This window comes from Oenanthe melanoleuca, chromosome 1A, assembly GCF_029582105.1.
Source record: "Oenanthe melanoleuca isolate GR-GAL-2019-014 chromosome 1A, OMel1.0, whole genome shotgun sequence".
Taxonomy (NCBI): domain Eukaryota; kingdom Metazoa; phylum Chordata; class Aves; order Passeriformes; family Muscicapidae; genus Oenanthe; species Oenanthe melanoleuca.
This window is the reverse complement of record NC_079334.1, coordinates 10186629-10211628: the sequence shown is the minus strand read 5'-3', so window position 1 is coordinate 10211628 and position 25000 is coordinate 10186629. Positions and strand designations below refer to the sequence as shown.

The following is a 25000-nucleotide window of genomic DNA, read 5'->3' as shown; positions in this document are numbered from 1 at the left end:
CAGTCTTAATAACTGCACAAGGATTTCTATTTCAGACATTTGAAAAGCACACAGCAATCATTCAGTATGTTTTGTGGGGCATTAGGCACAGGGTAATATAATCCATAGGAATAATTGAATTATAATTCACATTGAGAATCCTGATAGTTGCATTTGATGCCAGAAAAACAAAGACAACTCAGCAAGATCACTCAACAGACAACTTGAGCTTATGCAATGTGTTGAAAGACTTGTGGACTCACTTTTTTCTAATATGTTTAAGGTACGAAACAATATTCCATCTCTATTTTAAAAATGCTTTGTATTGTAATAATATAATATTCCTGGTCTATTTTTTCATCTTCCCACAGACAAAAAGGAAGCTCAGAAAGAACCAGGGATTCTCCTCCTTGATTTCTCTCTCAGAAGTTTACAGGAGTAAAAGAACACAGCAAATTCTTATGAGCTATAAGTTTATTTTTATTCATGTGTATTCTGCACTTGCAGGCTCTGGCTCTCCCACAGTATACAGGAATTAATGTTTTTTCTCCTGAGGCAGTTTGTCTGTCAGTGCCTTTATGAGACTGGACACCTCAACTGCACAAACATCACAAAATGCCACGAATTATTATGGGATACCGGTAAGAAATCCATTATCAGCTGTAAGAAAAAGTGTGGTGAGGCCAGCAGGAAGAGCACCTGTGAACTTCATGTATTCACTATCAAATATTCACTTTGTCAAACAGACCTGGGGAAGGCCCTAAGACCAGATTCAGAATTATAAACTGGCACAAAGGCAGGAAATAGATACAAATTCCACCTTTTTTACTTTCTAACACTGACTGCTTTGATGGGATGGAGAAAATTCCCTCAAGCCTATTAGAACATAAATCACCATAAATCACCAGAGACCACTCAGTTAAGCTTTATGCAGGCTTGTTTCTCCTCTGCTACTGGTTGGAGGTGATGCATTGATGATCTGACTAGAAAACTTAGATGGAAGATGGGGCAAAAGCAGAGATGAGCAAAAAGGAACAGGAGAACTCCTCCACTGCAGCCAGGAAGAGTGTGGTCTCCTCTCAAAACCCTCACTTTGAAAATTGTGTTATTCCAAAGAGAAAAACCACCCTGATGTCCAGTTCAGAACCAGAGCAGTAAAACAGTGACATGTCTTAGCTGGCTTAAGTAAGCCAATTATCACTTGGCACTCTGAAGTTTGAGTACTTTGGACAGCCTTGCCTGTTCTTAGAGCAGAAGGATGTGTGTGTTCATGTGACACAGAAAAAAATCATATTTGGGAAAGCCACATAACAAGGACCCATCTGCAGCCAAAAACTCTTCCACAAGATCCTCCTCCTAAATACAGCCACAATGTGAGTTCTCTGGCCTGAAAAACTGGTGTGGGAATTTCTGATTTCTCATCTCAGCCCTTTCTCCAGCAGAATTTGCAAACACAGGAGTGCTAATCCGTGCCAAATGTAGTCACTGCATGAGAATTCCCAGCAGCCAGGAGGGCAGTAAGGACTGACAACAGAGGCAGCAAGTGAGGAGTCTGAAAATAGAGTATTTGAGGGAATTGTGTACCCTCTGCTGCTGCAGTGCTGTGAACTACAGGTGTTCATGTGTTTGGGAGATGACAGTGCTTTATCCATCAAAGAAACCCCTCAGAGGAAAGCAGATACATAAAGTCTGTCACCAAAAGGAAGAAGTACCCCTGGGCCTGAACTCATCAGTTGAATCAACAGGATATATAGCAAAACAAATATATTTCCTTCAAGTAAAGAATGTACTTGGTAGTCTTAAATTTAAGAAGTAATTATCGTCAAGATACTAAATCAGACAAAACTTTTCCCTTACTCCTGTAACACTGTCATTATACAAACTGTATGTTTATTGTGCTATTCCTCACAGTGTGTAAAAATATCATGTGTATGATGAAAATAATATTTTGTTCTTGTTTTCAGACTGGCACAATTAGTGAAAGTCGTCCCACAAGCTAAGAAGGTCCCTTTTTGCAAGGTCTTTTGCAATTAAATAAAAAATTGGTCTTTTACAAACTACCATGGTGACCTCTCCTGGTAGAAAAATATATGACCTCTAACCATGAAAACAGATTAATCCTCAAAGGAGGAAGTACACCTGGCCCATTTTATAGTTTATTTTTTCATTCCACATCCTGAAAGATCTAGATGCCATTTACAAATCAAAAGTGACACACAAACTACTAAATCATCAAGAAAACATTACAGCCTCTTGCTGTAGAGGCAAATGCCTAATCAAGAGGCTTTGTCAACTTTTAAAAACACTTTTTCAATAGAATAATCAGAGAACCAGATAAAATTACAACTGTATTACTAGAGAACTAGAACTTGAGACAAAATGGGAGGATAAATGTTACCTAAACCTGGGGCAACTGGGAATGAAACTCAGCTGTAACTCAGGATCATCCTGAGTGCTGCAAACACTTAATTCACAACTGAACCTTGTTCCACTGCACTTGTTTCCTCACACACTGTACAAGAACTTTTTCATGCATCAGATCCTAAGTACTGCTGGACAGACCTGTGAGGAATCATCCACTGGTACAGCTCCAGAACCAAGCAAGTTTTCAGTTTTGTACCACACTACAGGCACAATCTGAACAAAACCCAATGGTACATGAATTTAAGCCTTGTACATTGTTATGTAGCATGCACACTGTCATTGTGATCCCTTTTTTAGTTTTGGAAGCTCAATGCTTCTCTCTGCAGGTATAAAAGATCCAGAAAAGCCATGTTCTTCATTGCCCATTCTGTTGGTGTTTACAAGTCATTGTGCCAGTGCCACTGTCACTCCCTTCAAATGCTGGCTACTAAATACTCAGTGAAGGGAAAGAAACCCAGTCAGGAATTAACAAAGTTCATACAATGTGTATATATGAAAAGAATTAAATCAGAGTATGTCAGAGCTGGGAAGAACTCTCCTTAGAGTGACAGGGAATACACCAAATACTTGGTAGCATGAACATTCTTCAAACAACATTTCAAGACAAGCAATGTCACCAGTCCTGCTATCATGGAAGTAAACTGTTTTTACACAGTGAGGATCAGATGGAGATTTACATGTTGTCTTCTCTTTCTAAGTGCAAGGGACAGATGTTTCATTTGAGTCCAAGCAAGAGCATCAAAAAAAACAATTATGGCAGAGGGGAGGTCCAGCATCAGCCTGTAGCTGAACCACTGTTTTCAGTCATCTCAAAGAAAACAGACTGGACTTCACACTGAAACACAGGGCTAAAAGTCATATTCCTTTCCTCCAGAATTCACTTGAATGTCAGAGACTTGAGAACATATGCTTAGGGAATGGGAGGATGAGAGAAAACATTTAGGGCTTTTTTTTACTCTTAGTTTCAGCAACTGCTTCTTCAGCTCCCTTTTTCTATTCTAGCAAAAACACTCTGATATTCTCTCCTGGTATATTGACAGAGTTTGTCTGAATTGGTTTCACACCTGACAAGAAATTCTCTTAGATCATCCAGATGTCTAAGAACATTAAGATAATGATGTCTTTGAAACACAAGGCTCTGGTGTCCTAGGACACATCTATAGCTACAGCTGTTACCAATGTCTCATCTCTACTCAGTGACTCATTATCCAAAATGGTACTTGGCACACCATCCCTCCCTCCCTAAGAAAATACAAAAACATTTCTATGTCTTCAAGTACCAAATACTACCCCTCTTGTCAGGCCTTAGCAACTTTCAACAGCACACTTTTGAAACTGATCCTTCCCAAGTGTTAATCTACCTGAATATAATGAAAAGCAGTTTTCTTACAAGTGGGAAAATACCACAAGCATCACACATGCCAGTATTTATTTGGTGTTGTGGGCTATACCAAGAATTACAGAGCCCTTCACTGAGGAGAGAAACAAACCAATTTCATTTTGAACTTGATCCAGTAGATGCTTTGGCCCAGTTTTGACTCTCACCACACTGGCAGTGTCCTCTGTTCCCAGTTTCAAGAGAGAAAGCAGAATTCATAGGCACAGGTTTCCATATTTTGGAGAGATAAAACTCTGGTTTCATGAACAGTCAGCTGTGCTGTGAAGTAGATCAGAGTAAAAAGAAGAGCAATCTCCACAGTTCTGTGGGGTGAACACTTTTACAGCTCAAATGGGCGACCCACCTGGAAATTCCTTCAGGTAAAGGTGGGAAGATCTGCTCCAAGCAGGAACCCAACCATTTAACTCCTGGCAACAAGAATTCTCTCAACTCTAAGAAAAAGAACTGATTTAATTTGCTCTAAAAACCATCTTTTGTAATTGAAGTGAATTTATTTCAGACCAAACCAAGTTTTAAGACAAATGTATTCTAGACAAGTGACTCTACAGTAGCCAGCAGAACAGCTACCCTCTGTCTGGCTATTTCTAGGAAGGAAACTAAGGCAACAGCAGGAGGAAAAACTCCAGAGGCATCCTCCAGGGTAAGGCTGTGACACAAAGAATCCAAGAAATTGTTCCACTGACTGTGCATGACTCATTTGTTAGATGATAACATTACCTAAAAATAGCTGTCAGGGCTGTGTGGGCACTCAGAGCCACACATCTGTCTCCATCTCATTACTCCCTGTCCAGCAATGTGTCTGCACATGCACATTCCATCTGCACAGAAACAATCAGCTGAGCCAGGGCTGCTGCTCCCAGCCTGCCTGTGCTGACCTGCAATCACCACTTTGCCTGACACTGACTTGTGGCTTAAAGGCCAAGCAAGATTTGTTACAGGATTAACTCCAGTCAAGATCTCAGCATAACTCTGGGATCTAATGATGGCTTAGTCAACTGCACACAAAAGCTGCACATGCTAATGTGGTCTAAGCCATAGGAAAACAAAGAAGTAACTGATTTTTATTTTAAAACCAGATGGAAAAACAAATTCTATCACATTAAAGGTCACCATTTAGCAAAAGGAAACTGCAGTAAGAATACTGAGATCATCACACACTGAGACCAGAGGCTAAATGCAGATATTACAAAGAACTGTTTGAAAGTTATTTATTTTTATGAAGGATGTTTAATCTCCATTTTTCACTCCCTAAAGGTGAATAGAGGCAGGGGGGAACAGAGGAGGGACATTGTCTAGTGTCCTCACCCAAGTGACTTGTACTTTTGATTCCCACCAAGCAAGCACCAACTTCAAATCCAAATCACTGCTGACAGCAGTGTGATAGGAGCTCTTCTTTCCTGTTCTGTAGAGTAGCAAACCAGGCTGACAGAAACCACCTACCTCTGAAAAGCAATGTTCTTGGCCAACTTTTTACCATAAGACTTAGAAAATTCACATTTTAAAAATTCATTCCTATAGAATATCCTTTTCCATGCTGCCCAAGACTGATGAACACCAGTTGTGCACAGAGATACACTTTGGGGAAAGCAAGTTCTTAAAAACTGGTAATCTAACAAATGTCCTCATAGTTCAAGGATCTAGAAAATAATCATCCCCATTAAACTGTGACCCTTCTTTAATGAAAGCAGGCATCTTTTAAATGTCCTGGTGGCATGAACTTTGCATGAGGATTTTTAACAGTTATCTTCCTTGCTCACCAAAAGCAATTCAGGTTTAGTCAAACTGATCAGTCCTTCCCCAGGAAAGTTCACTTACCATCCAGAAAAGAGTTCCAATGGCAAACTCAGAATAGTGCTCTATAGTAGACAGCACACTGAATACCAAACAAATCAGCACCAGGAGAAATCTGTAAAAAGAAAACAGTGTCTAGTGACTTGTCAAGTTGAACTGTAAATCTAGATCTATTTTTTTCTTTATCTCATTCACATAACTTTTTTTTATCACACTCAAATGAGTATCACAATTTTGCATTCACTCAGCTTTCAGAAACATGGAATAAAAATGACAGGAAGGCTGAACACAGTTAATCAATAGGTAAATCTCACATTATCAAGTGTATTTCTCAGGGAAGGTTGTCACAGTGAATGCTTCATGTTTCACTGATTGCTGTACAGCTTAACAAAGAGACACAAATGACACTCAGTGGGTTTTGGTAGCTTTTACATGAAAATTACAGGTGGGAAAGTTTATCAGGAAGAGCAAAAATTCTTGTACAACCTAGAGACCAGTGACAAGATGATTTCCTTTGGAGTTTGTCCATGGTCTTGCCCCAGTGGACACGTTTATGAGTGCTCCAGAAGAAGAGATGAAATGCACCTAATCAAGTCCACAGCTGACCCAAGCTCAGGAGTTTGGGTTGTGGTCAGACTGTGGTCCCTGCCCTTCCTCCCTCCTCCTCACACTGCTCCCCTGCTCCACTCTGAGCCCTTCAGGATAAACCTTCCCCAGGGGCTGCAGGAAATTTCTGCTCTGGAACCTGCAGCACCTCGTTCCCTTTCTCCAGCTTCTCTCACCTCAGTGCTCAGAAGTTTTTTCTCACTCTTGCTTTTCCCTCTCTTCTCACAGCCCATGCTGTGCTTTTGGCCTTTCCCCAGGAGCTTTTTCACCTAAGGCTGGGGGCTCAGCAGTACATGTATACACAGAAATATAAAGGAGGACACAATACAGAATCCCAGAATCATTTAGCTTGGAAAAGGCCTCAAAGATCATCAAGTCAAAACATCAACTCAAAAATTCCAGGTCTGCCATGAAACCCTAAGTGCCCCATCTATACACTTTTAAAACACTTCCAAGGATGGTGATTCCACCACTTCCCTGGGCAGCCTGTTCCTTTATCTACTCCCAGATGCAGTTCATATGCATATATCTCTGTATCTAGAGAGACAAAGTTCTCACAACACACATACAGGATAGAAAATAACCACTGCAAAGAACTACTTGGATATGGAAAACCCCCAAAACATATTTGCCTCAGAGGGAGGGTAGGCTGAGCCAATATTCTTTATACAGCTCATCCAAAACACTGCTAGAACCAAGGAAAATGGGACAGTGTTGATATCTCTGGAGCCCTTCAGCTCTCCTTTTTCTCTTTTTAGAGTGCCTCAGAGTTTTAGACTGCCTTGGGATCCCCAGGAACACTGAACAGGAGATAATTAACACTGGAAATAATTCTTTGGTATGTTTGGTCTGATCATTCACACACTGCAAGCTTGTGCTAACACAGGCAAGGAGAGGCAGTTGTTTCTCAGCTGCCATACAGACAACAGCTGACTTCTTCCAGCCTAAAACTGGGTTTGAAGCTATAAAAAACAAAAGGTCCTGCTTCCTTTCATCTGGAAGGATTCTGACCCTATTTAACCATGAGTGGAAATTTGAGAAGATCAGGACCACCATTAATAAACAGATTTCATAAGTAGGGGTTAGAGCTCCACATGTACAACTGTCTCTGAACCAAGTTTGCATTTCTTCAATATTTACCTATCCTGACCCACAATATAAGGGAAAAGGGACCCAGATAACACATCTTAGTCAAGGCTAACAGCACCTTTAGCTTTTAGCCATGCTCTCGTGGTTTATGAGTTCCACAACCCTTCACTCAGTCCTGCCACTCCTTTGCTTCAACATGCACAAATTGCCAAATGTATTATTCACCAGTTTTACTCTTGTCCCCAAAGGTTTATCTCTGAAAACAGTGCTGTGTTATAGGGGGCACAGAGTACCTGTCCAAGGCACAATAAAACTGATTTCTTGCTTCAATGAGCTGCTGCACTGCCCAGAAGATGAACCAGTGGAGGTGACAGAACCCAGCATTCCTGGAGAGTGACACTCCAAAAGGGAAATCAGAGCAAAGCCTGAGGACAGATACTGAAACACAAGCCAGCCTTTGGCAAATGGAAAAGAACAAGTTGATAAGGGGTTCAAAGCATAAGGATTTTGCCAGTATCCAAGACTAGAAGAGTGTAGGCTTGGAAAAGTGCAGAACTTTAGCTTTTTCTTAACACAGCAGCACTGCCTTCCATGTAAAGAACATGCAGGTGCAAAAGTAAGGTAAGCAGGGTCATAAGAGCCTCTTTTTCTTACACATCTGAGATCAGTACTGAGTATCTCACTCCATTGGAGGCTGTGCTCCACCAGGGAGTTCTTTATCCTGATACCTTTTACTTCCAATCAGCAATCTCAGTGATGGGTACATGGAGAAAGACACATAAAGGTGAACAGACTTATCCACACATCAGGACAGTGCTAAAGGCCCACAGAATCCTTCAGTCAATGGTCAAGGGAACATTTTAACTTGGCTTGTCCCTGAAACCAGCATATCAAACATCTCCAGCAGAGATGTTCAAAGAGATGCACTTCCTCTGAGTACAGACTAAATTTCTTCCAGATCCCTGCCATTTCAATTATATCCTTTCAAAATACCTCTGTCTTCTTTCACTGCACTCACTAGTAATACATAAAAATCTATGGAGAAGTCACATTCTAAATATTTTCTATCAAGACCTTGAGGATGACAGTGTACTTTACACCTTTTCCACTGCAAAGAGAAAAACCAATTTTGTTACATATCCTGTAGATATTATTACTACATGTTCAACCATACATCCTTTTAGGCTTCAGAAAAAGCAATTAAAAAGAGGTTTACAAAAAAAAAAATAGAGAAAAAAAATTTACAAAGAGGCAAGATGTAAGTGCATAAGGATGTAAAAGGGAAGACAATTGGCATCTCTTTTTTACTGAGGGACCCCAAACTGCCAACACAGCCTGCAGGTCTTGTAACTTTGAGCTAATTGTTGCCTCTCTCCTGGTTTTATGTATTGAGATTCTTTTTTCTTCTATTTCCAAATCACACATCAAAACCATTCAATGGACTTTAAATGGACTTAATTTATGGCACTATATCCTCTGGCCAGTGAGTGTCACTCCTTCCCAATGAATAGCAAGGGCAGCTCACATGAGCTGAGTACAGATTCAGAGCAGTGGGGACAAAGTCAAAGACAAGCACAGATTAATGAGTGAGTGAGGGCATCAAGAACAACAACCACAAAAGAACAAAACAAAACCACAAAAAACCTCCAATCAACCAACCAAATAAAAAGACCCCAAACAATAAAAGAACCCCCCAAAACAAGAAGAAAGCAAGCTCATTCACCTAGCCAACCAGTAAACCATGAACTTACAGTGAAGACATTGTCCCAATAATCTCTAATCACAGCAGAGAGGCACAGAAACAATAGGTGTAGAAAAAAAGACTGCAATGATTTATATGGACTTAAAGGCACGTGCTGCAGATCCTGTTCTCCTGCACAGCTCAGCAGCAAATTATAGTGGCAGCATTGCTGCAAGGAGTTTGTCACTGGAGAAAGATGTGTTTCATTAAACAAAAAAATTCTCTTTTTGAGTCCACCATGGCTGAAAGATACAGCTCTAAACTAATCTCAGTGATTTTCCCCTTTTATGTGATGAGAAGACCATACTTGTTTTCCAGCCAGGCAATTTACATGGAGAGAAAAAGTGTTAAAAGTCATTAAAATTCTAATAGTTACTCAGACAATTGTGCATCAAGGCCCTGTGGACACAGATCTCAGCATGTCCCAGACCCTCAGGGTTTGATCTGACCAGATTAAAGTGAGTACCTGTTGGCTGCCTTGTCTTGGAGCATCACATCCCCAGGGAGCAGCTCAGGAGACCAAGTACAAGAGCTCTGCAATCTTGACAGATGTCAAACAGGATTATCTCCATTTTATTCTTTCAATGAGTAATGGGAAGTAAAAAGAAAATTGTTCAGCTAGCACATACAGCATTACCTATTACTCAGAAGATCCAGAACACAGAAACAAGTATGTTTTTCTAGTGTGTGTAAGTGCAGTAAAAAGCTGTCTGTCCAGTACTACAAACCAACCAGCCAATACTCCCAGTTCTACTGCTCAGAAATCCACTCAATGTGATAATCTTCTGCTGGCTTCCTCCAGGCTCTCTGACAGTCTTTACCATCCAGTTTTGGGTCACAGAGGATGGTGCTTTGAACCAAGGCCTTCCCAATACCAAGAGCTCCTTTTCTGATATCAACTCCCCAAAATGCTGGAAACCTCCCACACTACTGATTCTTTACATTTCAAACAAGTCTTCCTTTTCCTTTGGAATCCCAAACAGACAAGAGACACACTAATAACCCTGCTGTGGGCAGGCTGTCATCTCCATGGGGACACAGCAACCTGCTGAAGTGAGAGGGAGTGGAAGAACATAATTACTACTCTGCACAACCAACGTGGAAGTAGATCTGCCTATCCTGTACTGAATTGCTGAGAAACTGAATTTGAGACATGTGAGGGACAGTATTCTCAGCCAGAGTCAGATAGACTTAAGGTAAAAACAACAGAAGTGTGTCAAGATAGATACAAAATCAAACAGAAGCCCAATATAGTTCTTGTCCAGGCAGTGATCTCACAGTACATGCTCACCCAACCCAGGCAGCAGGTCATGGATGGCCACACACCCAGTGTGAAGAAGCTGGGACTGCTTTCCCCTTGGATTTGTATGTCTGGGGGGGAGGCAGGACAGGCTGGAGCTGAGAGCCTTGAGGTGCCATTCACCTCAAGCACAGCACAGCAAGCAGCAGAGCCAGGGTTTAGCCACAGCTGGTGATGTCCCTGTGTGCACCTGCAGCAGTTTATGCTCAGTGCTCACCACAGGCTGTTGGAAAGAAGCCACAGGTGGAGTTTGGTAACTGGTATCTGAGTTATGACAAAAGTGCTGCAGACAAGCAGTGGAAACAAAGGAAAAATCCTCCCTGCAGCTCGAGTAAATCCACTCCCAGAAAAACCAACAATTCTTTTACACCTTTTCTCTAGCCCAGTGGAGCAGCATCTTCTTCCCCCTCTGGTATCTCTGAGCCAGCAGTCAGTGCATGCTGCCTGCACAGTTTCCTTTAAGTCACTGTGACACACAGCACAGTGCAGGTGAGCTCTGACAAGTCCACCCTCAAAAACAAACAGCTCAGATATCTGCCAGCTGATCTGCAGAATCCAACAAGCTCTTGCCTCTCAGGCAATCAGAAAAGCTCCTTGAGGACTGTTCCTACCAGCCTCTGGAATGCTAAACATAGCTCTAACCAATGACCTTTCCAACTGGAGGAAAAAAGCTTGGGTGGGTGCCAAATTCCCTGTAAAGAGCTGGATGCATGGTGCCCCAGGCAAATCTTCAGCAAGCTCCTCACTGGCTTTGACAAAACCTCTGGGTTTGTCTCAAGCTCTCACTGCAGGTGCTGGTTTCAGGGACAAGCTGTTCCTCTAAAGGCAACGCCAAAGTCTGCTAGTGTTAACTTTGTCAGCAAGTGCCAAACAGATCCTGGGTCTCCCTAAATATTTCTGATGAGGTTTCTGGGATACCTATAGGTAAGGGAAGTGGATGGGTGTGTGTGGCTTATGGCTGCTTTGAGATGAAGTTATTTAAAGCTTGACATTTGGCAATTTCCCTTTCCCCACCAGTTCCAGTGTGGCTTCCTCACATTGCCCCTCTGATCGATATTCTTCCCAGCAAAGGACAATTCTCTGTGCTGTAAGGGTGAGAAAAGAAGGTGTGATTGTTCACTTGCTTGCAGGGAGTTATTTACATCCAGAGAGAATAGTTTCACCTGCTGGCAGCTGTTCAGTTCCTAAAGAGAGGAAGTTAATAAGGCAGAAATATAAATAATTACCAACTAGTAGATTTGGTCTACTCTTTCCTATCCTAGAGGAACTAAGGTCCTCCTTTTTAGTACTTTGTCCTCTTCCTTTGTTTCTGTGATTATTGAGGATGTTGAGCCACAAGTTGAGCTGTTACTTCTGCAAATACTTTTTTTTCCTTTTTCTGCCACAGAGCTACCAAAAATACTGAAGTATTTCCTCTCAAAACACCTGGCTTTCTTTTCCTTCAACTTTTTTTTTTTTTCTGAAGATGGACATTTACTCTGATCAGCTATTTGTAGACTCATTCTCTCATTGAGAAGAAAAAAAATATTTTACTTACCAGAGGAAAGAGGAGTATCTGAGAATGTCCCCTTTGGTTTCAGATTCTCACATAACACCATTCACATTTACAGAAGATGAAATGTCATGCTTTCCCAAGAGACATCTTGTTAATGCAAACTAAAGTTTAGTATTTGACTTCTTCTCTGTTCCTTAAACCTCAGGTATACATAAAATACAACTGCTTTCTCATCAATGCTTTTAGACCATCATCCTTAAATCTGTCCATTGTGTTAACCAGACTAAAGAGGAAGTCCTGTTAAATTAGTGCTTCTTTATGTCCTGCTCCTCCTAAACATTGCTTCGTTTTGGAGAGTAGCTGGTGTGACTGGGAACATGTTTCTGTTGCTGTTTTAGCCAGGGACAAATTCTGTTTAATAGATTTACTGGCCATGAGCACACTTCACTGAAGCCTACAAACACTGGGAACTAGGAGGTTAACTTAACACCGAGAGCAAAATTATGCCAAGCACTTTCTCCAGGGTGAACTTTTCAAGGTCATGTTATAACAAACTTATTTTTCCATGGAAGACAAGCCTAATGGAAGTTCTTAAAGAAGGAGTAGTCATAATTCCTCCTTTTAAGTTTTGCAGAAAATAATTCCATTTCTAGCAAAAACTGTGCATATAGGGCTTTCTGTTTATGTCCTGAAGATAAGTGTACTTGAAGTGCTGATATATGAGATGCTTGTGGGAATGTTATCTCTTGGACATGAAAAAAGGGATGGGTGGAAAGGGGACAAACTTGTAAATTCACAGAGATATACTCCTTGGCAACCAAGTACAAAACAGTAGCTTTGTGGCCTTCTGGGCTTTACCAAACTTCAGTGACTCTGCAAAGTTTTGTTTAGAGAAAAAAAAATACTTTTAGAAAAATAAGAGCTCTGTAACAAAAGCAAATCAACAAACTATTATGGAAAAGCAATCAAAATTTATGCTCTGTAGTATTGAGAGGCCTGGACCATAGGCTGCTGATGACTTTAACACAAGCAGATGTGTCCTCACACATCTCAAAACTGAGATACTGAGCCTCTCCTCACTCTGTGAAAGCCCTGCAGGTAGCTAACTACAAATGGCTTCTACATGTCTCCAGCTGAAAGCACATGGAAACCCTGCCTTTTAGATTCCTTACATAATCCTTTATTCTATCTGCTATTTTCCCCAGAAGATCTGATCAGCCTGGTTTGGTGGAAGGTGTCCCTGCCCATGGCAGGGGGTGGAACTCGGTGATCTGCAGGGTCCCTTCCAACCCAAACCATTCCATGAGTCCAAGATATGAAGACAAAATGTTCTGGCCTACTATCACAGTAGGGGAGAAGAAATGCAGTTGCTTCAGCTGGACTTAAAAGAAAAATGGACTGAACTGAGGCTAATATGTCCAAGTAAATCTATGTGCAACTACAGTATTGGAGCTTCAGCTTTTTTCTGGATGACAGACTACAGAGTTGTGTAAAGGAGACCAAAAGCTTCAAGTCAGCCTGTTGTTAGGGACAATAAATGAGTTTAGCAAACAGAAAGCTCTTTGAGGGTCTCCAGCAGCATGGACTGCTTTCTATTTTAACTGGTTATTTTGTGGCAGGAAAAGTAAGGAGTGCATTTTTGGTTTTTTTCATACTCTAAAAGTGCATGTTCCCATTCCTGAGTGAATGAAGCACTTTCTTCTAAATGGGACTCTGCTGTCTCATGAATAGCCATGTGCTTCTGGAAAACATTCCTGCTGCTCTGAGTAAAACCTCACTCCTGGTCCTTACATATTTTTGTTATCCAAAGGAGTTTCTAAGTCATGAAGAGAAGGTTGTCCATGTGCCTTTGTTGGCAAGTTTTGATGTCCCTCAACTCTCTCATAAATTTCCAGGCTCCTGAGGTTTGATGTGTCTTTGAGAGGTCTTGTGCTCATCCATATGCAATCATACACAAATTAGATTTGGTTGGAAAATTTGGTAAAGAGGCTATTTTTCTGCTGAAAGTACCAATCTTTTAAAATCAGAAATAGAATGGGAATGTGTAGGTTTCAGCAGAAGTGGAGGAGACCAGACAAGTTTTAATGGAAGCCTGCCTAGCTTTGGACTCTAGTAAAAAGGAGCATGCCTAGCAGAGAATTTGTCCACATCTGATTTTCTTTTTTTCTACCCTAGAGTAAAATATTTTCAGAGCTTTGAAGCCTTCAGGGGAAAATTCCACCTAGCACATGGATGTACCAAGGATATCTGTTTTCAGCTGTCTCTTCTGGCTTCCACCCAGAAATACCCAATAGTCCCAATTGCACATAACATGAAGTTGCCCTCTTGGCTCCCATCAGAAATAACAAATCAATATTTCTACAACACCAAGGAAACTTAAAATTTCACTTACAAATAGACTCAGCTGCATACACAGAATTCATCACAAACAGGACTGGATCAACAGCTAAAACCAATGCTGCTCAAACCACAGCATGAGCCACACATCCCACAAAAAAATCTCCCACTTGAAACCAACTTTCTGGATCTACTGACCCAAGTTGTTGTATATTATTTATAAAACATCCACAGCTCCCATTAGTAATGAGCACTTCACATTTCCAAACATTTGACAGCCTAACTTAATTGCTGTTCTTTGAAGAGCACTAAGATTTGGATTTTGCTTTTGCTGTGAGTTTATCTGGCAGTACTTCAGAACTGACAAATTGCATTCATGCATCCCCCTTACAATCTCCAGGAGCACTGATCTTATTGAAGCCTTTTATTCAATTCCCTACCTTTCCTGGGATTTAAGCTCCTTGATTCCACTGAGTGCCTATATCTTCCACTTACATATGTGCTTCTGTGTTTCTCTTATTTTTTTATTTCTGTATGTCTTGCAATCTCCCGTTCTGATTCTATAGCTAAGACTTCTAGAAGAGACATAATCAGTTCTTTAAACAGTGACAAAACCAGTCCATCATCATGACTTCAGTGCAGTTGATTCTGATAATTTTATCACCAACCTTGACTGCAACACAAAGTCAGGAGGTTTTGGTGTGTGATTTAGGACTCACCTCCAAGAGAGAAGGAAATTCCAACCACATTCAAAATGCAACACCAGCTTCCTTATAGTTCTCACATTAAATAATGTTTCTTGGGTTCAGAAGCAGAAAAGGGAAAGAACAAATGCATATAATGATGCTGTGCAGATACATCGACTAAGTTAATGCCACTTTAGTTAAATACTTTTCTTCTTGAATCTGGTACCTTGTGGAGTCCACAAGTTAATGAGCACTTCCAACACTAACTAACTATTTTCCTGGTTTCTGTAAGAACAGAAGCAGAGGATTTTTTTCCACAAAAGCATAACCAAATTCCATCAATAGCACCATAGCAATGGCAGGCTACAGTATTTGTTTTCACTACAGAAACAACATTAGCCCATGGGGGCAGTTGTTAATGTATATTAATTGCTCAGATTATTACAAAACTGAGCTTCTAGAATAAGATGGATTGAATTTCTTACAGAAATGATGGAAAAAGTCATCAATAATTCAAAAAGCGAAAATAGAACTTACTCATGCTGTGGCTTTGTGCCCTGTGGTTAGGTGACCATGCCTAACACAAAGTATTCCCTGATCCAAGTTCTTCCTCAGGAGCTTTCCTAACATCTCTCTCCTGAAAAGACTCCTTGGTTCCAAACAATTTAAAGGACTTCAAAGTGGAGTGTTTCCATCTTGGGGATATTAATTTCTCTCTCCTCTCAACAAATGTCTGTTTTAACCAAATGAGAAGAAGTACAGTATCTCTGACATGTCTCATCCCCTGTCCACATTAGCTGGGACTTGCCAACTGGCTCAAAAGTTTTTGGTAAGGCCCTGACATGCTCAGACAGTGTGATTACAGAAACCTCATTTCCTTAAGAAGAGAGGTTAAAAATTAATAACTACCCCCATTTTTTCTCAGAACAAACAAATCCTGGAACTTTACAGAACCCCAATGACTATTTTCTTTAACAGCAGCGTGCCTTCATTAGCAACTTCAGCCATTCCACTGCCTCATCCAGCTGAACATGCAACCCTAAGCAGTAAGAGGAACACCTCACTTTAATGAACAAGGAGTTCTTGAGTTTCTTCCCTTCAATTCTGTTCCTCTTTTGGCACCTGGAGTTTGTCAGAGACATCTGCTTAGTACCTCTCAGTAGTTACTACACAGATGAAAAGTAGCCACTGTAGTTCTAAACTGAAAGCTTTGTCAGTGACATTTCCATATAAAATTCCAAATAAGTAACTGCTATGTTGGCAAGAAACACCCTAAACATAATAATAAGCCTTACTCTTATGAAAGCACACCATGTCCAGAACTAAGCTGTGACATCAAGTTCAAAGCCAGAATCTCAAAAGCAGCCATGTGATTATAATTACTCTGAACTTTAGTTGTTGCTTGTGTTGGTCATATTACAATCACATCATTGGAAAAAGCAAAATATCTGCTTGCATTCTAGAGATAATTGTGGAAAGGACAGAAATGGGAATTTGACAGTCCCTTTGAGATAAACAGTTATAAATAATGGGTTATATGCTCCATTTCCAGATAAAAACAGGAGCTGGAGAACACTGTGCTAACTTACCTCAGTTCACTAAAGAGCTGCTACACTCAAAGAATCAAAATATATGCAGGCAAGTGCCCCATTAAAAGGAACCACTAGACCCTTACATTTTTTGCCTTTTAAATTTCTTTATATCAGTAACAGTTGTACACCAAACAAAAAACAGAGTATGAGCCAGAATGGTGGCTCTGAACTTCTGCAATTTCATTAATGCAACTAGCAATTCTTATGTGGAGTTGGAGGAAGTAAAAGAACCTGAGAAAGCAAAGTCTCAGGAGAAACAATTATAGGAAAAAATTGCAACTTTAATTTGTCCAAATAATCCAAATTCACTTGTTTATGTATTACTCACAGTAACACAGACATAAGTGCACAGAATCTTTTCTAAAGGAAAAAACCCTCTGCTGGCTAGCCCCTCATTTTATAAACATGTTTTTGATCTTTTGTACTTTCCTCCCAAAGTTTTAAGTCTGTGACGTTACTGATGCTCACATTTTTGTAAGGATCATGCACTTTTAATTATTCAGCAGTAATTGTTGAGGTTTTTTTCAACAAGCTGTCAGGAACAAGTTATATGTGTGTGTGTGTACAGATGTGCTTCTCTTTGAAGGAACTGTGGGACACAGTCTGGAGGAGGAGAGGGGTAAAAAAAGTAAATCTAGAGCATGTTTTCATATAAAACTGAGCCCACACCACAGCTCTCTGGTGGGAAAATAAAAAAAAAGGAAGAGCTTTGCCTCATTCCATTCCAGTCTTGGCCAACTGTGTTAGCACTGGTTGCAGCCCCATTAGACCACTTGCTGACATGCTGCAACTCCTGAAGGTCCCAAGAGCTCCTCATTTCCTGCAGATCTAGATTCCTGCCATTGCAGGGAGCTGATGAAGCATAGGAGGGGTCCAGGGAGTGCCAGAAGCAACACGAGCTGTGCAGCAGAAATGTGTGTGCAGAAGAGAAGAAGGGAAGGTGACAGAGGGGCACCAGGACCTTTTGGCATTGGTAAACCTCCATGCCAGCTCTTGGGAAACCATACTCTAGGGAAGACATTTTGCTTGTCTGTACCACACAATTCCCAGAGACAGGCAGCATCCCACAGCCATTACCCTCTCTAAGTCACCATTTGGAGGAGTTGTTTCCCCAGAAATCTCAAGGCACCTGGCAGAGCAGACTTTACGGCTGCCCAAACTCCAAATTCATGAAATGTTTTGCAGTCAAACCAGGTAGTCTGCACTACTTGCCAGATGATTTGCTATGTTACTTTGAAATCATTGTGCATAATTTTATATGAAATTTAACAAGTGATGTTGATCCACTGAGGAAACAAGAGTGGGGCAGTGTTTCAAGGTACTTAACATGCAGTACTAATCTGAATGAAGACCATCCCCTTTTTCCCACTGGGGTAGGTTTCTGCTGGTGGCAGAAGTTGAACTGGCTATCCAAGTGTAACTCCATGTTGAACTATCCAAGGAGAACCACAGCTGGCAGGAGCAAGCTGAGTGCTGGAGGTGGACAAGGGGAGCAGAACTGGTGCTGGCTTGTAAGCTGTTAGATCAGCTCACCTCATCCCATAGGAGGTTATAGGGTACAAAGGTTGGTCTGACTTTTGAATGACAGCAAGGTCTAACAACTCATTTAACAAGTGGCCAAACCAGCACAAAGTGACCTGGAACAGCTGCAAGTTCTCACTGAAGCTTTTGCAGTGTTACACAGCAAGAAAATGGCAGGCCTGAGAACACAACTAAGAGTCCTGGGTCTCCCTCTTGCCTTGGACTTGCCTCCATTCCCAGCCAGCCTGTGGCTTCTCAGTGCCTGACAGCAGCCCTTCCAGCTGTGCTGACTCCTGGCTGAGAACTGGACTGGGACCAACAGCTCCTTTTGAACCTCCCCACAGCCACCATTGCTTCTTCTTCACTATTGACTTGGACAAAATTCAAGCTAGTTGCCTCTGGGTGAAAGGTTCCTTGTCCCATCATGAATTCCACGCTCCCGCTTTTCCCTAGCTCACAGCTGTCATGTCCTAACCCTCTTCCTCCCAGTGGCTTTCTGAGCTCCCTGACCATTTTCAGCTGTCCCTTTTGTGTCTGTATCCAGCTTTCTGATCTCCACGATTGTTTTTCCTCTTTCCTTTGTGCCTCCTGTTTAATTCAGATTCTCTTTGTTCTTGAGCTACGCTGCTCTTCTATTGTTTTCCTCCAGTTTCAGATCACTGGCACCAGTCTCAGCTTCCACCACAAACCAGCCTGGACCTCAGTGTCTCAATCCCAGGCTCTCCTCTCTCCCTCTTTCACCACACTCAGTGTTAGCCAGTTGTCCTGCATCCCTCACTTTAGTCCAAGGGAACCCAGGTTCCCTCTAACTTTCTGACAAATTCCTCTACCCAGGCAACAGCAGCTGGAAAGACCAAAATCAGCAGTCCCTGCATGCTTCATAGAAATGGAAAAAATATGAAAAGGAGGTTGGACTGCAGTGAACAGGGGGTAACTGGGGGAAAACCCTGTGGATCCTGGGACACTCAGGGGTTCCCTGCCTGGAGCCCGCGCTGTGCCATCGCCTCGGGCTGACACAAGGTGGCCCCTGGGGCTCACAGAACAGCGACAAGTGACAGCCAGCCAGGTGGACACAGCATTCCAGCCTACAGTGGAGCCATTCCAGTAGTCTCTAAATGGATGTAGGTTTCAGAAACACATCCATCACATAAGTCAGGCTCCACCTGCAATTAAATGATTTAAAGGTGCAGGTTTGCCAAGTAACGTCACGGCTGTAAAATAACTCATCACCAATACGTGCTGTATCTTTTTTTTCAAGAGGCAAAATATGAGAGTTATACCCTAATACCTGACATTTGGATGTGATTTAAGCAAGTGCATAGCTGAGCTTAGAAATTAATACAAGCCAGGCACATGCTGCTTTTTCTGGATTGAGGACCACACATCAAACAGCTGGGCTCTAACACAGGTGATCTCCAATACCTGAAGGCTCTTGCTTAGCCACAGGAATTGCTTGGTTAGCATCAATACATTGTCAGCTCATGGAGCAGCTGCTTCTCAAGCCCTCAGGACTATTTCACAGTCCTAAATCAGAAAGGTATCCAAGCGAGAAGGTTTTCAAGACCCAGCAGGAAGGATTCTCAAGTTAACCCACTCACCCCTTCAAACATTTCGTTTTGCATCCATAATTTCAACCTCCACTAAAACTCCACTAAAATGATACAAATTCTAGATTTAATTAGGCAAAAATAATTCCCTTTGCTAACACTGTTAGAAAGTTCCTTAAGAACCTCGAGCTTATTCCCTTAAAAGAAACTTTCTACATGTTATCAGTCATTATCTTGGTAACTTCAGAATGAGAAGAGGTCACCTCCTGGAGCACTTGCTGTTCCCTTGCCTTGCCTGGTTTTGGAAAGTCAGGTTCTTTCTAGCAGAACTGACTCCAGATCAGAACAAATTCCAGTCCCTCTTGGACAGAAAGTTCCCCCAAGTTTGTCCATGAGTTGTGGGATCCTTGTGGCACATAAAGAGACAGAAGGGACAGAGCACATCCAGCTCCTCCAGGCTACACAAATATCAGCAATGTACTTGAAAGTTTGGATTCGCTAGGAAAATAGTCAAAATCATCAGCATCAGATGAGCTGCACTTAAGTTACCTCCAAACCCACACATAAAACATGGGAAGCTTTTAAAAAATAAATTACAGGTTGTTCTAATTATAAAATTAAGTGCATTTTAGATTAGTAGTTTATTTTTTTTAACAATGTTTCACTGTAATGATATATAATTTTATCAGGCGTGCTCTTTCCAAAGCAGAAACTCGTTATTTAAGTGAACACAACATGTAGTTACTGGGATAATTATTAGAAAAAATATCCTTGAGACAAAATGCTTGCCAAAAGATGTTCCAAATGTTTCCTTTCTAACGGCCTCAAAGACAAATAACTTTTAAGAGCACTCAATTTACACATTCTTTCATGTAAGGCAGGAATCCTTAAAAAAATGGTTGCTGTTGGTATTACCAATATTTTCTCCAATCTTCTAGTACTGAGGGCGTGTATAGATTTTTATTTTTTTATTTTATCTTAATGCCCATTTCTGAATAAAAAGTACATATTAAAGGTCAACCTTTTGGGGGGATAAAAGCAACACAAATGATGAAACAAATGCATTTTAGCAAGATCAGTAGTCTCAAATAGGCTTAAATCATGACTGTTCAAATATTTAAATCTACACAAATCACATCTGTTTAGTCCTTAGGAATAATGCATGCTCTAAGCATAGTCCTTGAAAGAGGCCCTATCTTTTTGTTGAAGAAATTTCATTAATCAAAAAATCCTTTCAAAAATACATATATGATGCTAAGGGGGGAAAGGAAGCAAGTATTAATGAGGCTATTTTATGTTAAATAGAAGCATTAGGGTTCATCCCTAGAATTACCATATATTTCTCTGGGCAGTTCCTGACTGCAGCCACTGATAATGGTTTTTTTTCCCCCAAATACAGTCAGGCCATAGTTTATCTCAGACAACCAGAGTAATTTCAACACTCTGCATTTCTTTAGGAAATATGCTAATTTTATAATAAAAGCAAGGCCTTTTGGCTCAGCTGGCCAGTAAAACTTGCTCTGGTCTCAGTGAGAGCACAACTGGATCCTTTCTACAGCTAAGATGACAAATTATCTTCCTGTTAAGCAGCATTCAGAAAGTAATTGAGGTCTTGCTAAGCTTGACAGATACCATAAGCAACCCAAAGGAAACAGTAACAGCTGGATTAATATACTAACCACTGCTTTACAAGGGTAAATGGAAGCCTTAATTGCCTCCTTTCATGTACTACATACATGGTATAATGAAAAACACTTTGCTAAGTTTGTACTCATTTCACATTCACTACTATAAATCAATTCAAATTAGTGATGTTATGTGTTTGTCTAATAAATTACTTGTTTTGGCTCTTTAGCATGAGCAAAACAAACTTACAAGAGGAGGATGTGTCTGATCACAGCTGGACCTGCCACATCTCCTGCTAAAAACTGCAGAGTCTGAAGCTGGAGCAGTGTAAAGCAGCTCAATCAGCAATCAGAACTGCCAGGAGCAGAGAGGACTTGCCCTCAAAAACACCAAATATACATGCACATCCTTGAAAACAAAAGCCATTTGAAGAATAAAAAAGCCTCCTCTGGACATGACAATGGAGATAGTGGCTGATTTTTTGAGGAACTGGCTTTTCCACTGCCTTCAGGGGATAATTCATGCAACAGGTTTTGAGCCCAGGAGCTCAGGTAATAATTCCTGGCTGATTAAATGAGCAGTTTCAGATTTTTTTTCTACACCAAAGACCATGTGAAAATATAGGTACTTACACAGCAAAATGATAGATAAAGCACTTCCACCCACTGGGCCTCTCCAGGAAGTTGTAGACCTGTCCCTGGGTGCTGGTTTTGGTCAGATATTGGCTCTGGAAGCACTCTGGGGTCCGAGCCCTGCTGGCTCCACTGTCCAAGCAGGCTGCAGCCTTTGTGCTCTGGGCACCCCCAGATCCCTTATCCACAGAGGGCTCTGGCTTCAGTGCCACAGGAGAATACTGCATGGTGCTGAGGCTCCCCCTGACTCCCAACAAGGCAGCAGATTTGCTGTTTCCACTCAGAGTGCTCAGCTGGAGAGCAGAGCCTTGATCCTCCCCACGGTGGTTACACGCCGGGCACGCCGCGGCTGCTCCAGCGCCGCAGGACATCCCGCAGCAGCACACGGGTATTGCTGCCTCTGATCAATATTTAAAATCATGGAGGAGGGATTGGATGTCCTCCCTGCCCAGGGCTCTCCAGCAGCTGGTAAGATGACTTTGTGCAGTTATCATGGAGCTTCTCTGTGACACAAGTGTGAGCTGCCAGCCTGTCACCTGCTGTCACTCACAGCCTCTGAAATTAAATCAGAAAAACCTATGAGACAGTGAATATGCTTGACACCAGAAAGAACAGGAGTCTGGGAAAGGAACGAGGTTGAGACTTCTGGAGTAAGGAAAGACAATTAATTTTCAAAATGACACTGTTAAGAAGGAAGCCTGGAACTATTCAAACAGTGCAACACTTATGCAGCAGCAGAGTCTCAAGAGCTGATCCTGCCAGATTACTTTAAGCTAAGTGTCCTGATTAGAGATGAAGTGTTGCCCAAAACACATCTGAACGAGGCTTTGAACTTCAACCCCTACACCTCAGGAGAACTTGCCTAGAGCATCAATATTGCAGGAAGATTTTAAGACTTAAATCAATTATTTCAGTTACCTCACAGAGCCTGATCTTACAGTCCACACTACTCAGCAACAACTTTTCTTAAGTGTAAAAAGGAGAATGTCATTAGTGATAAATGATGCTGAGAGATTATTGGTACAAGGGAAAAGGTCAAAGACCCCTGCCCTGATCCTCAATTTTCTTCAAGTCCTTTCATGTTTGCAGCTAATTTTGCAACTCTCAAACAAGTACCTAGACAAAATAGAAAAGACAATGCTGCTCTTCAAGATCAATATGTATTTCATGAAGCACTCTTAAATTGTTGCTAATATAAAGCAGCAATATAAGTAATTTTGTGAGACAGAGTGGATGTCTTTTTTTTGTACTGCCTTATTTCTTACACACTGCATTTAGAGTTACTTTAGCCTCAGCAGACTATTTTAGAGAATTTCAGCCTTCAACACCCCTTTTTAAAATTAAGCCTACTTTTTGCTGTTGCTGTTGTAGTGAATGAGCTCTCATTGCAGTACATCTGAAAGAGCCCTCCAAGTTAATCCACAAAGTATTTACACATATACATTTTAACATGAACTTTTTACACAGGGCTCACTTCTTAACACTGCTGCTGGAAAGGTGAGCATCAGCTCACATTTCCACAGCAGTCCTAGAGCATAGAGAGAAATGCATCCCTTCCCTCATCAGTTCTCTTAAAGAGCAGCTGGAGGGTGCAAGCATTAAAGCACAAAGCCCTTCATCCACGCCAGGTCCCTAGGAACACCTCAAAGAGCATCCTGCCACTTTGGGGTGCCGAGGCTGCCTGGACAAGGCTGGCTGCAGACACAGCTCCCTGGAACACCTTTCCTGGGCTGCCCCATCCACACACGGCATCCCACGGACACGGCACGCAAAAACCTGACACCAGCTGGCAAACAGCACCTACTTTGTCCAGGCGGATCCCTCTGCTGGCGGCTGCTGCACACCCTGGAGTCCCTGGAGAGTGCAGGGCAGCACAGGGCTCTGCCCACAGCTCCCCAAGTCCCACCCTGAGCCAGGCAGGATCCCTCCCTTTGGGCTGCCTTATATGGCTGACCCTGCAAAAGGCACAGAGAACAGTTTGGATGATTTCAGAGAGAAGTTACTTCTGTCTCTTCCTGCTGTCAAAGCCAGCAATCACAAGCAACAGCTTAACTTCCCTCCCAGTCTTTTTCTCATCTGCAGACACTTCATTGCATTGCATTAAAAGCAGCCTTTCCTCACTGCACATCTTTAAACCCTGAATTAGGTGGTGCCTGTGGCAAGCTGGAGGCTCTGCACCTCCTTTCATACTGGGAAAGTCTAAACAGCAGCTTCAATTGCTCAGGGTTTTTTCCACCAAAGTTTTGGTAAAGCCAAAAGCAGCTCTTCATTTTTACATCAAGTAATGGAAAGTCAGGGTTCTCTCATGTTGTTGCCCTTCTGAGCTCCAGGTCATTTTTTGTATTAATTTGGGAGAAGGAGAATCTCAAACACAGCATTCCAGCATCTAACTCCCCATCTTATTGTTGACCTTTGTAATCGAGAAGGAGAAAATGAATACTGCTGTTTCTCTCCTTTCCTCCCTTTTGTAGCAGAAATCAGACTGTTGTCTGCAACACCAGCATTCCAAACTTAAGCTTCCCACTTTTCCAGAGCCAGGAGTTCGAGAATGGAACAAAGGCACCCCTTTCACCCTATGGCTATCATCAGTGGGGGAATGCTGCCATTGCACAGTCTTCTCTCTTTATCATAATTTTTCATGAGGCTAAGGCATTTCTTTCCTTGGAATGATTATTCCACAAACTTATTTCTTAGTTTCAGTTATATTTCCATACCACTGCAAAAACTCCAAAACAAAACCCCAAACTCTTTTAGTTTCTTTCTTTTTTACCTAAAAGCCAACCCATCCAGAACATTTTCCTTGGATGCTGTGTTGCTCAGTTTACCCTGTGCACAGAACATTATTCCACACACTACTGCAGGTGAATGGTCATGGAGAACTGATACCTGACTGGGGCCACAAAAATCCTTCTCCAGGTTTTTGCTTCTTCCTGAAATGCTTGCTGCATCAATTAATACCTTTATACTCTCTACTCTATTACCTTTTCCAGACAGTAATTTGCTAAATTAAAAAATTGTCGTATCTCCTCACCTCTGACAGCTCCTGAATGCAATTACTCAAGCTCTACTACAAAGTATGGAGGGAAAAAATATTCAAGAAACCCCAACAAACCAAACAAAACCCCAAAACCAACCAAGAAATAATTTTTTGTGGATATTTTAAGGTTAAAAATAAGTTTTCTTTGAGGGAATAGTAGTACCCAGTGTTACTGCAAATGCAAAACTACAATGTAAT

General features: G+C 41.6%; 1 protein-coding gene across 2 annotated transcripts in view; it reads right to left on the bottom strand.

Moving 5' to 3' along the window:
• The window catches only part of LOC130248422 (potassium voltage-gated channel subfamily KQT member 1-like), a 409170-nt gene extending 385441 nt beyond the window's left edge, over positions 1 to 23729 (bottom strand). The window contains exons 1-3 of one of the 2 annotated variants that reach the window (XM_056482176.1): positions 23570 to 23729; positions 21766 to 22320; positions 5618 to 5708 (exon numbers count right to left, since the gene is read on the bottom strand). In XM_056482176.1, the coding sequence (XP_056338151.1) occupies positions 5618 to 5708; positions 21766 to 22136 (462 nt within the window). In that variant the 5' untranslated portion in view covers positions 22137 to 22320; positions 23570 to 23729. The remainder of the gene's footprint in view (positions 1 to 5617; positions 5709 to 21765; positions 22321 to 23569) is intronic. The other variant, XM_056482175.1, reaches the window with a different exon arrangement.
• Positions 23730 to 25000: the final 1271 nt, after the last annotated feature.